Here is a 13,633-nt window from a genome sequence, read left to right on the forward strand (position 1 = left end):
TTAGGTACTAGCTTAAACCCTAATGATTTTAAGATGCCGTAAATAACCTGAGACCTTGTTAAACAGTAACCCAGAGGGTCCTCATGCTTACATTTCCGCTGGAAAAATGAACATTGTTGACCCCACGTAAGCTCTAAAGGGGTCCTCAATTGAAGGCAACCGGTACAAGGCCAAACTAATTAAAAGTAATACATAATGTTCGGAACAAACAATTACAGTAACTGGCGGTATGAGACACAGAGGCTTTTTGACAAGCCCCTTGCAACTCCATAATCACTTCGCTGCCCCATGACAGCGCTATGGCGGTATCATTATGCCGCTTTACAGTGTTGTTGCATTCTGGCTATAGCCAGCATACATACATCCTGATGCAGCAACGATCTGGTGAGTAATTTCTAGTTATAGGATTGAGGTTAATCTACAGGTATAATATAAGAATAATTATAGTAGAGATCGAAGTAAGGCCTATTAGGTGTATATACATAATAATAAGAGAGTAACTAATGTATTGGACTAGTGAACTTCCACCCTAAATACTCCTGGATAGAAGCAATAAGTAGTCGTAAACAACTGCGCAGCGCTATAGTGTCTATTAGTAGGGTCTATGCATGATAGGGCATATTAGCTATCCCTAGGACCGTATTTAGGAAGGCCGCTTTTTGTTGTCCTGTAAATTGACTTAAGCATAGTTAAATGCCCACTGTACTAATCCATTCGGCATCTTGGTCTGGTCAACTAGAGAGACCACTCCCGCCTAGCATCCTGCCTTTATTTAGGTATGCCCTTAACTTTCCGCCATAATGTCACTAGTCATATTCATTTTACAAAGCCCATAGTGCCAAAGCACGTAGCAGTTAGTGCCCGTGATAAGTGCTACCATTTAACACACATTCGATAAAGAGTATAAGGAGAGATAGTTGATATATGTCAAAATTTTGGCTTCAGAGTAAGCTACATTCCTCTCAGCAAGACTCATTAGTCGATATAACTCTCTAATTCAACTTACAAAATCCAAGCAAACGGTTTCAGATCTACATTGTTGTATCCACTGTTAAGTTACTTGCTTTGATACATAGCGGCCGCGGGCCCCCACTCCCTTAACAGCAACCTCAACCACAATATCCCCTATCCCTTAGTTATAGTGAGCACAGGAAGTAACAGGGAGCTAGCCTACCCTTCAACAAACCGACGGCTGGAGTTGTGGTATTCGAGTCGTTTGGAATTTCCGGCGGTTGTCTAATTGGTTCCGGTCAGCGGGTGGGATAGGTGGTTGGTCATTGTACTTAGGGTTCTGGTCTCCTTGAGGATGGAAACATCACCCAGGAGTATACAACTAGATGTGGAAGCTGTAAATTCAAGAACCATATGGAATTTATTTCATCCTATGAATCTACTCGACGTTTTCGCGTCGCTTACATAAATAGGTAGGTAGAAAATTCAGCCTCTCTTTTCCCCCACTGGACCTTCCGATATCGCCAGTGAACCCTCAATTATGCTGCTCTAATCCAAACAGGCTACGCTTGAGACCTTGGCAAGCATCCTTACAATTACTGGCTCCAGTAACCATCACGTTTCCGAAGGATTCCATTATCGCCTATTGGTATAAGCCTTTGTTAGTCATGGTTCACTTATTCAGACCAGACCTGTACGATGATTCAGGGAAAAGTGGATTAGTTATGGGATTCCTTTGCACTTACCATCTGCAATTGTAACTCTGCCGCTTCCAATGCCGCTGTAGTTGCCGCACTCGCTGCCGCAGCCATTTCGTCCAGCAGTGAGCAACAGATCTCTTGCAAGGTCTGCGGGTCGGGATTGGCCACAGGGAGGGCATAGGTGGTTTGGAGTGCAAGGAAGGAGAAGATGATAACTTTGCTGAGCTGCATGGCGACTATTATCTGTGTAGATTAAACTTCTAGTTTGCTTTTTCTTGGGAGGAGAGAGCTGTAGTGTCTTGGAGAGGAGATAGTGGATGAATTCTAGACATACAGAAGGGAGAGGCAAGACTTTTTATGCCTTGTAATCTTCTTCTTTAGGAAAGGATTCCTTCGCTTATTTCCGGGCAATGCTTCATCGCGTACAATCAGGATTGTAATTTGATTAGTTTACCTCTACATATTAAAGACTTTCCTAATATTACAGTGTCTTGAAATGGGGCGGAATCTAAGTTATTTTGTCCTGTCATATCTGAGTGCAATGTTAGTATTACTATTCATAGGATGTAGCTTCACGAAGATGACTGAGGCAGGACATAGATTAAGGGAAGATAGGTGAGGGAGTAGAATCGTTACAGTACACCACAGCCAGCCATCGCTTGTCTACGATAGGAGATAATAATAGCATGTTACAGGGAGCAATATCATCCAAGGATCTCCAAACATCCAAGTAGCCTACAAATAAGTCGCTTGTGGTATACTGTGAAATGCTCAGCCTCAGACTAAGCATAATCAGGTTCCCAAGAAAAGGACTAATAATAGCGCATCTCTAAACTGTGGATAGGGAGGTTGGCAACAGAGTGGCTGTGATCCTGGGGGTACCCAATCTTGGCGGAGGTTAGTTGTCGCGCAAGTCAGCATAGGGAATGATCTATACCTGGTTGCACTGAATGCGACCCGGAAAGTAGTTTCGAGGCTCTATATGAAAGGCAGATTGGCAGCTTGACTGCGAGGACGATTAAGCATTATCTTGGTCAAATCGTCGCACGTACTCCATCCTTCTCCATGACAGTATGCTGTCTTCCCGGCATCCTCAACATTAGCTCTACCGTCGCTGTTAACTCCGTCGTCTCCACGGCTGTTTTCGGCCTACATCTCTCCTACACTGTGCCTTAAATTCCTTGGCTTTCAAAGAGAGAGGTAGGTGCTGATTTGGTTCCCAAAAGCCGTAAATTTCAGCCTCATAGCCTCAAAGCCATAGATCAAGGCTGGATGAAAACTTTGTGCATCCTGATATTGTACTCATCCAGCGTATACCAAAAGAATCGCCCAGCACCACAGCGGTCATCAGCCCAGAAGTCAGCGATACAGTCGCCGAGAAGTTCTTCCCATGGAAGTTTCATGCCAAGAGCCTTGGCCATCACGTCGCAGTGGACTAGCAGTCGCCAACAATACGTGAGGTACAGAGCCAATTCCTTGCGATTTGATGGGTGGAACGGATCATGTGGCTCGTTCAACCGTCCTCCTACCGGTTCACACGCCGCGAGCTCCATGACGTTCAACACCAGCTCCGCCGGCAGACCTTTCTGAAACAAGTAATCCCGAACAAGTGCCACGTCAGACAAACCTGGCTGATGACCCGCAAACATTTCATTCTCCAGGGTAAGGAACTCGTCAATGGGCACCTTCCCATAATGGTCAGCCCGACGACAATAATACCGTCCGTTATCCTGAAGCTTGTTATCCGCCCATCGTAGCCAGTGTGTGCTTCTAACCTTCGGATATTGGTATTCGCCTGTAAAATGGTTGTTGCCTATCCCGAAGAATTGTCGATGCGGGTATGTGCTCACTTCTGATGTCTGCCCTGTGCCTGTGCATGTTCTCAGTGTGTACTGGTAGAATTTGGTGTTGCGGTAGTCCACCTCCGCGGTTCTGCCGGAAGCGTCGTCCCATATTTCTGGGAAGCAGTAAATCGTGTTGAGACATATGTAGGCCCTGAGGGCCTTGATACATACTTGGTCCCATCCGAGCACAGGTTCCTGTGTTAGTTGCCCCAACAAGCACGCATCTTAAGGTCATTGCTACGTAGGACTCACCGCACACTGGCATTCCCCGTCACGCCACAAACGCTCAAGACCCACTCCAGGCAGAGCACACACGCGCAGAATAGTGTCTATCTCCCCATGCAGAAGTAAAGTTTTCACCACTTCGACGTTGAAGAACGCTCCAGAGTTCTCATACTAGAACTCGTAGCAATGTCTCGAACCACGGGGTTGGAGAAATGCGGACGCCCTGTTCTCTTCGTTTGGGATGGGGATGCATTTACACTCTTCGTTGTACTGGTCCACTTCGCAAATTTCACTAGGGCATCTGCCTTGGAGGCCATAGCCATAGCTACGCCATCTGCGGACGGTAGGGGTGATTTTCTGGACGGTGGCTGAGTCGAGAATAACTTCTGTCGGATCGGCTGGTTCTTATACTAAGGGAAATTTCTTGCGCTCGCACACTGAATGGTCGTCGATGGTTCGAATAAACGCTTTGATAAAGTAGGTGAGCTCTTTGCCCTGCTGAGGTTTCATGGTAGGGCGGAGATTTGTGATGATTTGGTCACCACATGAGATTGTGCTCCAGTGGAGGTTTGAGGCCAGAAGACTCCATGGGATATTGTGTGCTTGGTATTCCATCTTATGAAATGTTACTGCAAACAATCCAAGCGATGTCAGCTTGAGGACTTTGCGCAGTCAGTATTTGCGGGGTCTTGGTCACCTCACTAGTCGGGTCTCAGCGCAACTTACCAACCGGCTTCTGAGTGTCAGCTGACAACAGAGTACATAAATTTGTCACGGATTGGATATGGATTGATTCGCACTACATTCCATCCAACCCATGTGGATTATGGGTTGATCCATGACCTATTAAACCAACCCTCATGTCCATGCGGATTGGATAGGAGATAACAGATATATCCATACTTCATACGAGAGCCACTTTAGGATGCTCTGCAGACTACATCATCTTGGCACAGTCGTCTAATCCAGTCCTGTCCCATCAAAACTATTATTACGTGACCAACCCCGATCTCGGTAAGAAGGACTGAGGTGGACTGGATTCCATTAGGTACATACAAGATGAGAGAAGAGAATATATTGAAATGCATCCAAAAGGTTTGATTCATCAAATGGACGGATCAATAGCCGCCCTTGTATAGGCCTTTTGCCCACTCCTCTGATATCGAGGACATGCAGTGGTGGCTTTCCCCTGATTGATAACGTACCCAGGTTCTTGGTTGACCACGAGGCGTTTTCACACGTTGCCAAGGTCTGGCCCCTTTGATCGACGAGCTTGAGGTTACTTGTCATTGCACCGTCTCATTTCCAGGTCCACTGTGTATCAGCACGAATCACTTAGTAGGAGCTAGATAAGAATCGCATTTCTTATGGCAATGTCTTGCTCTGTGAGGGAAACTTTGATCTCGGCTTTGAAATGATGGAACGATGCATGGTCGATGTTCTGCTCAGGAACTCCAGGTGCTGAGCGAGATATGGCCATGTGTGGCTTGGAGCTGGAGCGATAGACATTGTAAAGGTGAGTCTGCTTGTCAGAGTCAAGAATTTCTAAGCGTCCATGATTGGATCGGTGGTAGATATGTAGAGTCTGTGGGCCAACAAGCTCGTCTTGCCTGATCACCGTCTTGTATAGGCGAGGCAGTAGCGACAAGGCAGTTGATCGAATGATCAGTCCAAGCTTCCCACACATCGCATCTACATGGTGTGGATGAAGAGGAGGTCGAGCTTTCAGCCGAAGATCTCCAGCCCGCGTCGATTAAATATGGCATGATGTACCCTCCGTAACATCCCTACTGGAAGATTACCAGTCTTGGCATGCGCAAAACTGTCCCAAAACGGCAAGTGCTTGTCCCATCAGCTCCGAATTTCAAGGTTTTCCGAGAATGGGAACTAAATTGACTGATGAAGGTTCAACGGATTGACGCATAATTAATCTTGAGGTATTGTCCTGACCGTTCTTTTTGTTTACTGCCTAGCCAGGCACGGTTATCACATGTCAGCCGTCTGGGAGGAAGATTTCCCTAAGAAACAAATTAGATGATAATCACTGGGATGCATATCTGATGTCTGATAGGTGCTCTGTTGACGCTTAAATTCAAGGTGGGGCAATTCTGGCTGAGCGATGGAATGAGCCGTCAATTGTTATGCTGGAGTCTAGACAAGGTGTCATTGTAAGGCCCGCGGCCCTTTTTGGCTGCTTCACTGATATGCGGCTGAGATATGCATAGATGTGATTCACGTCATTCAGCTGCCAACCGGGTCCAAGCGCATTCAGCAGGACACGAGGGGACGCAAGGACATCAGACATCTCGGGCTCGGCCCTCGGCCTCGGAGCCGGGCTTGCTCAGTATCCCCGAAGCTAGAATATATTGCTCACTCCGTACAGTTCTCTCTCCTGTCCTCTTCTCACTACTACTGCACACCCCTACTCCAGAAAAATCCTTTCCAACAGCGTCACAGGAAGAGCCCAAATGCATTCCCCTTACACCTACTGCAACCCAGCCCCCTCTTTCGCCGGTCGAGGCCGTCGGTTTTTTCGCCAAAACTACGTGCGCGGTCTCAACCCTCGCGCTGGCGGCATCGGGGGTCTAGTCAAAGTCGCCCTTGTCGGAACCGCCACTTACTTTGTCTGCAAGAAGATCTACCAGTAAGTCGCCATTTGCTTTCCTCAGTGATGACCGTTTTGTTGAACTTGGCTCTGACTGCTGTTTGGCTTCATTAAATAGTGCCGGTGCCCAAAGCAATAATAATGGGCAGACTTCGCAATAACCGCCAACCAATCCGATTACGGGGCAGGAGTGTTGTGATATCCAAATGATGCATTTGTAGAGATAAGGTGTCTGATCACTTGCGAGCTTTGTTTTCTTCAACGGCGTTTGCGTATGTAATAATACTCCATGGGGGGCTCATTGATAGTCTCTCACCGTCATGTGATTGGATGAAATTCATTGTGAATACTGAGAGAGAAAATTACGTTCTTATCCCTAAAGTGCTTTAGGCTGGCAGTAGTAAGATCCCATTGGAAACGGACCGACTACCCAGAGAACTGTAGAGAATTCTCGAACGAAGAGCCTTAGCGTCTATGACGGTCAGGCGGCCCAGGCCTCGGACATATTCCATTGCTTCTGGTTTATATTTTAGCGTTGACATATCTGAGTTCGATTTCTGACCCATCTTGCGGTGAAATAAAGACTATACCGTTCAAGACAGCCATCAGGGTCAACTTGAACAACATATCCGCTAAATACTTCCCAAGACATCGTCTACTCGCCGGCCCAACGCCAAACTGCATAAATCCGTATCGCGAATTCAAGTGCGGAATATCCCGAAACCGTTCGGGGCGATAAGTGTCACCGTCTTTGCCCGGATTGAGCGCGCATTGCAGGCTGGTGTCGATCCACTTATCACGGGATACTTGGAGGCGAGGACGATGAAGCGGGAGACGATGGGGGTTCCTTATATGGGAGAGACGGGGTCGGTGTGAGTTTTTGTACTTTTGTATCAATTTAAATCTGTGTCTTATTTATTAGTATTTTGTCTATCTGGTCTGTTGAATCAGTTGATTTTATGTATACTCAGTACTCCGAATAGAATTAGGTGAATCTCTGATCTGATCCACAGTAGCTGCAGCTACTGTGGATCAGAAAGCAGGGTAGGGACTCGAAACTGTAGCCATGAAGTCAGAACCTAGGTTACAAAAGACAATGATGATATTGATAAGAAGCCGTCTTTTCTAGCGCAGTGGCCAGTACTGTACCTTGCTAGATCCAGCAAGGTTCTCGAACAAGCATGCCATCTCAGCGCCTGTCCCCATGGCCAGTAGTCTCCCTCTTTCGTGGAGGCTACAAGGATACGGAGATGGGTGCAGAGTCCCGGGGCCGGGCTGGCGCCGTGTTTCTTCGATTCTTGGCCTTTGCTTCGACGCTGAGCTGCTAGGTATCTTAAGAGGGTCTTAGCCAGAGCGATTATTAGGGCTCCAGATACAAAGTACTCGAGACCCAGGCACCATCCCAATATCGTTGGGCTTTGAAAATACTCTTGATATGCATTAGCATGGTCATCAATCAGATTGTAAGATTAATAAATATAGAGAAAAATATAGTAGGATTGAGAGGAAGATCTGGTTTTGCCGATGAACGCAGTTACCTAGATATATTTTGGGTATTCTTCAAATGGGATATTATATATATATACACAGATATATCTGACCAAACAAGCAGTTCTAACTTGATTTGACAAGAAACAATCATTAATCAATCCAGCTTATCCTTATCCCTTAGCGAAAGCCTTCTTCCCACCCACCATCTTCGCCACAAAGGCCAGAACACCCCCGAACATCATCACAGCTGCACTAAAGATCTGAACCTGGAGGAAGCCACCGTAGTCATTAAGCAGCGCGCCGTTGATAGGTGGGCCAATAAGAGTGGCAACCGACATAACAGCCATACCCATTCCAATGTAAGTGCCGATTTCCTGAGGATGCCCGGCACAATTGGCAATAGCGGCGGGGGTGATACCGATGATACCGCCGGAGAAGAAGCCGTAGAGCACCGAAAAGACGATGGTGCTCGCGTTGGTGGTCATGCGGATCCAGCAGAATGTGACGATGGCGGTGATGATGCTTACGGTCGAGAGCATGTTGTACGGCCCGATTTTGTCTGCAAGGACGCCCGGGACTAAGCGGCCGAAGAATGAGGATGCATTTTGGATCGCGATAAGGTAGAAGGCTAGGCTGGTGCTCATGCCATGGATTTCGCCGTATAACGGGAGGTAGAAGAAGGGGGTGAAGATGCCGACGTTCAAAAAGAAGACCGCAGTCAGAGTCGCGATGTAGTGAGTTTTCTTGAAGGCCTCGAGTTTGAGGAATCTTTGTTTTTTGGGTGGGAGGCGCGCGCGGATTCCCAAGACTGCGCAGGACATGACGCCTAAAATGACAAAGCCAATGATGCGGACGGCCCATGCAAAGCCTAATGAGGAGTAGAGCACCTGCTCTAGGGCGATGGGGAAGATCACGCCACCGAGGGATGACCCAGCGATGGTGATGCCCATTGCAGCAGCGCGCTTTTTCTGAAAATACTGCGCTGTGGAGGAGAGTGCAGGGGCGAGCGACAATCCCATGCTAATACCGCCGAGGATTCCTTGAGCTAGGAAGAATTGATAATATTTTGTGCAGAGGCTGGTCATCATGACGCTGAAGATGACTAGCACCGCCGGAGCCCAGATGACCTGTCGTTGGTTAGCTTGTCAACTGGACCATATATCTCAGGGATGGCTCACTTTGGCTCCATAACGATCAAATAGGGGACCGCCAACAAGACCGGATCCAAAGAGGAAAAAGGTCTGAACAGACCCAATCCAGGCGATGTCTGCAGCACTATAGTTGCTCAGTTGATGGGAAATGTAGTAATCCTGATAAACCCTACACTCATGGTTAGCATATCAAATACAGGGTCCAGGACGAACGAACCCAAAAGCGTTGACATATCCAAAGGTACAGAAGAGCACACCTCCAGCTCCCAGGGCCACCATCCAGGCTCGTGCTCCGCCGTCCGGAAAGGGCGCGGTCTCGGGGGCCTTTGGGGGCCGAACAATGGTTTCTTCCTTGGAACTCTCGCGTACAGAGGACATGATGTTGGCCCAGGCTCAGTGTATGAACAGAATTGCCAATACAAGACTGGTGTTACTCATTTCGACATCCTTTCAAAATTGAGATTTATACCAAGCCTACCTGTGGGATGCAAGGCCGAGCCAAAGCTCGGTCCCGAGGATGAAGACCGAGATAGAGCTCGGGCTCAGTCCGCCAAAGAGCACTTGACGATTTATTTCTGCTTGACTAACACTTAGCATGGTCTGCTGCCAAAGACAAATAAGCAGGGTTAAGCATTTAAATCTGGAGATCATCAATTGCTCATCCTAACCGATTTCAAATTTCAAATGTCAAAAATGATACCCAAGGTTCTCCGCAAGTATATTTCTGAACATTCCGGCTGAGTTGGGCCTAACTGGCTCTCCATTTCCACTGAGCCCCCCAGAGCAGGTTGAACGCATACTAATCTATGCGAGCAGTCCTTCCAACAGCTTTGATTGCCCCCCTCTCTGTCCCGAGACTTAGGACCGGGTATTTAGATCGTCCTTCCCATTACAGGCTATTGGCGCTGGCTTCGCCCTGGTTATTCAGACTGTTGAGACAGAAACAGAAAGATTCCTTCGCTCAAGGATTCCCAGCCAAATATCCTTTATTCGTACCTGCCCGAATAACACCATGGACGTAGATGTAACCTGAGACGGTTCCAGAGATAACTTTAAGATGCTCAGTACGTGTGTGGAGCTGCAGAAGGGGCTGTGAAGTGGAAAATGTCAGTTCTCCAGTCAGTTCAAGCGCAGACTGGCCAAAGACCAGCTCCCTTGGTCGTGAAAGATGATTTTCTTCTCCTGTAGACTGACAATGGCTGCATGTGCACTCGTCCTACCTAGTCTGGATGTTGGACCGAGATATTCCGTAGGCTCGGAGACCGGGGCCGGATTTCTCCACCAAATCAAGCCGAAGACCGAAGTCCTCTGCAAATATCGGTCCAAATTCAGTGGTCATCTCTGACGGTGAATGTCAACACGATCCCTCGTAGCTGATGCTTCTGTCTGCATTATTAAGAACGACCCCGCACAACGATTTGCCATGACCACCGAGGACGGTTCCCGGAAACGCAGACGCCCAGCCCAGTCCTGCGAGCAATGCCGCCATCGAAAAGTGCGCTGCGACCGCAACATTCCGTGTGGCCCTTGCACACGCGCACGATCTGTTCTTCATTGCTCTTATCGTGATAAAAGTCCATCGCCAAACTCAGCTGACGTAGAAAATATCGATACCTCGGGCACTGCTCAGCATCCAGTCACGGAGGGCTTCAATCAGAGACCACCGGACCGCCTAATCCCAACAGACCTCGGGGATACGAATCTTCAATCCAAAGGGGAATTGCCTTTCCGGGAAATTCGGCATCGACTACAGGCACTTGAAGATCGATTGACCGCTCTAGCGAGGAGCTCCCAGTTGCCCCGAGATGATCGGGGGCTGGAACGGGCATTGCATGACCTCACCGAGAAAACACGCAACATCGAGCAACAGCTTACCGCTACGTCACGGCACGTCCGGACAACACATGAAGATAATGATTTGACCGTCAGCGATATTCCGCGGCGCCTTCAAGTGGCGGCTGGCAAGTCGAAGCTCCTCGGCCCTACTCATTGGATTCATAAGGTAGACGGGGTATGACACACTCGTTTCTACTTTTACAGTGCGAGAAACTAACCAAGTTGCAGCTTCAAGTTGTTGAGTCTTTCAGTGCTAAAGAATCTGAAGCTTCTTTCAAAGAGCTGAAATCGGATCTGACAAATATGGTCAAAGAATGTAGGGTTCTTCGGAAATCCATCAAGTCTCACAGGGCCGTGACATTTGATGACCCTGTTCCTGATCTCCGTACCACTATTCCGCCACAGCCAGTGTGTGATGAGCTGGTTCAATGCTATCTACGCACCTTCGAGCCAATCTATCGTGTACTGCACATCCCGTCTTTCTGGGAAAGTTATAGAATATTCTGGACAGAGGGCCAAAGCTCCCCCATGTCCTTTCTGATGAAGCTAGTATTGATTCTTGCCATTGGTACTGCTTTCTATCCGGATCGTACTGGCGGAATTGATAATCGGTTCACGCGCCTCAACCCAAAATGGGTGTTCGCAGCTCAGTGGTGGCTTACAGGGCCTTCGGAAGAGACAACAGCCAGTCTAGATGGATTGCAAGTATTCTGCCTGTTACTAACAGCGCGAAAGGTCTGCCACTTGAGGACGTCATATGTGCTTTCCACGAATTCGCTTATCGAGATGACAATGCGATTGGGAGTTCACATTGACCCTTCCAATTTCCCTAATTTATCTGCATTTGAGTCTGAGATGCGCGTCCGCCTCTGGGCAACTGTTCGCGAAATGGCCCTACAATCAGCTTTGGAGTCAGGTCTGCTCTGCCGTCTTCCCCCGGGATCTAATCCGAGACCGCCATCCAACCTTGACGACCGGGATATTGGCCCTGATATAAACCAAGTTCCTTCCGCAAAGCCGCATACGCAGTGGACAGATACGTCTTTTCTGTCATTTCTTCAATGTTCAGTCGAACTTCGCATGGAAGTTGTTCAGTTTGTGACCACTCCGGGGGAGAAGTCCTATCAAGAGGCTTTGCGGCTCACTGCAGATATGAGACAAGCTTGGCGTAAATTGGCCAGTTTTGCCCAGCCTTGTACAGCATCATCATCAGTCCATGGCTTACGGCCCACAGAGTTCCACAAACGATTCCTGGATATGGAGTTCCGCAGATACATCATGGCCCTACATGCGCCATTCGTGGTGCAAGCTCGAAAGGACCCCCGCTTCTACTACTCTCGCAAAGCCTCTCTCGAGTCTGCAATGGTCATTGCATCCTATGCTAATAGCTTGGATCTACCGGTAATTCCGGCGGATGATTTTTCCAAGATGATTCTCGCTGGTACTGGCAGCTTCAAGGGTCCCTTAGGGCTGGACATTCTCTCGGTCCTTGGCCTCGAGATCGTCACTCAATTAGAGGAGGCATACTCTGAGCAGTCCTTTTTAGACCCTGAGGAGGAAATTGCCAAGGCTGCTCGTGCTCCTATTGTTCGGATTCTTCAACATATTCTCGGCCAGCTCCTTCAGATCATTTCGTTGGGAAGTCCCAGCTTGAAACAATATATTTTTCTCGTGGCGGTATTGGCTCAGATTCGTGCTATGGAGTCGAACCAATGCATAAAGCGAGTTGTTTACGAGACCTTAAAGCATGGTTTACAAGAGTGCTGCTCGTTGTTGCAGTTAAATGTGGCTAGCATACCTGGTAATGCGACGGCGGGAGTGCCAGCTGGCACAGCTGTTGAAACTACCCTTGGCTTGCCTGATCCAACTCTCTCTCAGTTTGTTTTACAGCCAGCGGTAAGCTTTTTGCTCCCCGAGATGAGTTCCTGAAAGGAACAATTGTTTCTAAATTTCAAGTAGGACCCTGCATTCGATCTCGACCTCGCCAGCCTTTTGTATTTCGAAGATATTAGTGATCCCAGCAATCCTTACTTGTGAAATGAGCAGTGCCTAAAACCTGGATTCATGCTGCGGTAGATCAAATTCTGCCTTTTTTTAATTCTTAATTATGTCTTTCATTATCCACGACTCCTCTACTGTGATGAGCTCCCCAGTGGACTTTGCGTCTGAGTCCATGCTCCAATAAAGAAAGAAGACTAAGGAGGTGAACGAGGCGAAACGTCTGGGGCTGATAATAGATTGGCCCGGAATTTCATACCCTGATCAATTATCCAGCATATGTATTATTTCCGCCCAATGATTTCCAGGGCTGTTGGACCATTGGGCTGACTCAAGAATATGGTGGCATTGCCCCAGAGCCTTTTTTGCTGTTGAGGAAATATCATGTTTCATAAGCTTAGGATAATGCCCAGTGCCGTTAAAGGTAGATTAATATTATATTAGCTGATACTAGGATGTAAATGGATATAGATAAATGATAGAGCCACCTTCTCACAGTAGTGGCAAGGTATTGACTAGTTATATTAGATCTTTCATTATTAGCATTCAGTGCACGCTACAGCTGGTCTATAGTATCTCATCAGAGGGTTCCCCCTGCTATCTATAAATATAAGGATGAGAGTTTTAGAACTAATGTAATTAAAGGGAATAACACTAAGAAGATAGGGCTGCTAATAGTTAAAGTTTAGATAAAGTAAGTTAGAATAAGACTTTTTAAAGGATACTAAGTAGATACCTATACCAGGTAATTATAGCTTATTAAATAGCACTGTTTAAGGAGTATCTCTATTATTATCACCCTTAGCTAGAGTGCATAATAACCTCTATGGT

General features: G+C 47.5%; 4 protein-coding genes across 4 annotated transcripts; 2 read left to right on the forward strand and 2 right to left on the reverse strand.

Annotated features, from left to right (window-relative positions):
- Positions 1 to 2,914: 2,914 nt before the first annotated feature.
- Positions 2,915 to 4,044, reverse strand: Aud_010198 (uncharacterized protein; the record flags this gene model as incomplete). Its single annotated transcript, XM_043295041.1, has 3 exons — positions 2,915 to 3,691; positions 3,749 to 3,892; positions 3,979 to 4,044. The coding sequence occupies 3 exons, from the start codon at positions 4,042 to 4,044 to the stop codon at positions 2,915 to 2,917; spliced, it is 987 nt and encodes a 328-aa protein (XP_043150976.1).
- Positions 4,045 to 6,189: 2,145 nt separating this feature from the next.
- On the forward strand, positions 6,190 to 6,487 carry Aud_010199 (uncharacterized protein; the record flags this gene model as incomplete). The annotated part of the gene is made up of 2 exons (XM_043295042.1): positions 6,190 to 6,365; positions 6,445 to 6,487. The coding sequence occupies 2 exons, from the start codon at positions 6,190 to 6,192 to the stop codon at positions 6,485 to 6,487; spliced, it is 219 nt and encodes a 72-aa protein (XP_043150977.1).
- A 1,500-nt stretch (positions 6,488 to 7,987) lies between these two features.
- Aud_010200 (MCT family MFS transporter) lies at positions 7,988 to 9,346 on the reverse strand (the record flags this gene model as incomplete). The annotated part of the gene is made up of 3 exons (XM_043295043.1): positions 7,988 to 8,944; positions 8,996 to 9,137; positions 9,186 to 9,346. 3 exons carry the CDS (start codon positions 9,344 to 9,346, stop codon positions 7,988 to 7,990), a joined length of 1,260 nt encoding a protein of 419 aa, XP_043150978.1.
- A 1,045-nt stretch (positions 9,347 to 10,391) lies between these two features.
- On the forward strand, positions 10,392 to 12,841 carry Aud_010201 (uncharacterized protein; the record flags this gene model as incomplete). Its single annotated transcript, XM_043295044.1, has 3 exons — positions 10,392 to 10,979; positions 11,033 to 12,700; positions 12,764 to 12,841. 3 exons carry the CDS (start codon positions 10,392 to 10,394, stop codon positions 12,839 to 12,841), a joined length of 2,334 nt encoding a protein of 777 aa, XP_043150979.1.
- Positions 12,842 to 13,633: the final 792 nt, after the last annotated feature.

Source organism: Aspergillus udagawae (assembly GCF_001078395.1).
Source record: "Aspergillus udagawae IFM 46973 DNA, scaffold_8, whole genome shotgun sequence".
NCBI lineage: Eukaryota > Fungi > Ascomycota > Eurotiomycetes > Eurotiales > Aspergillaceae > Aspergillus > Aspergillus udagawae.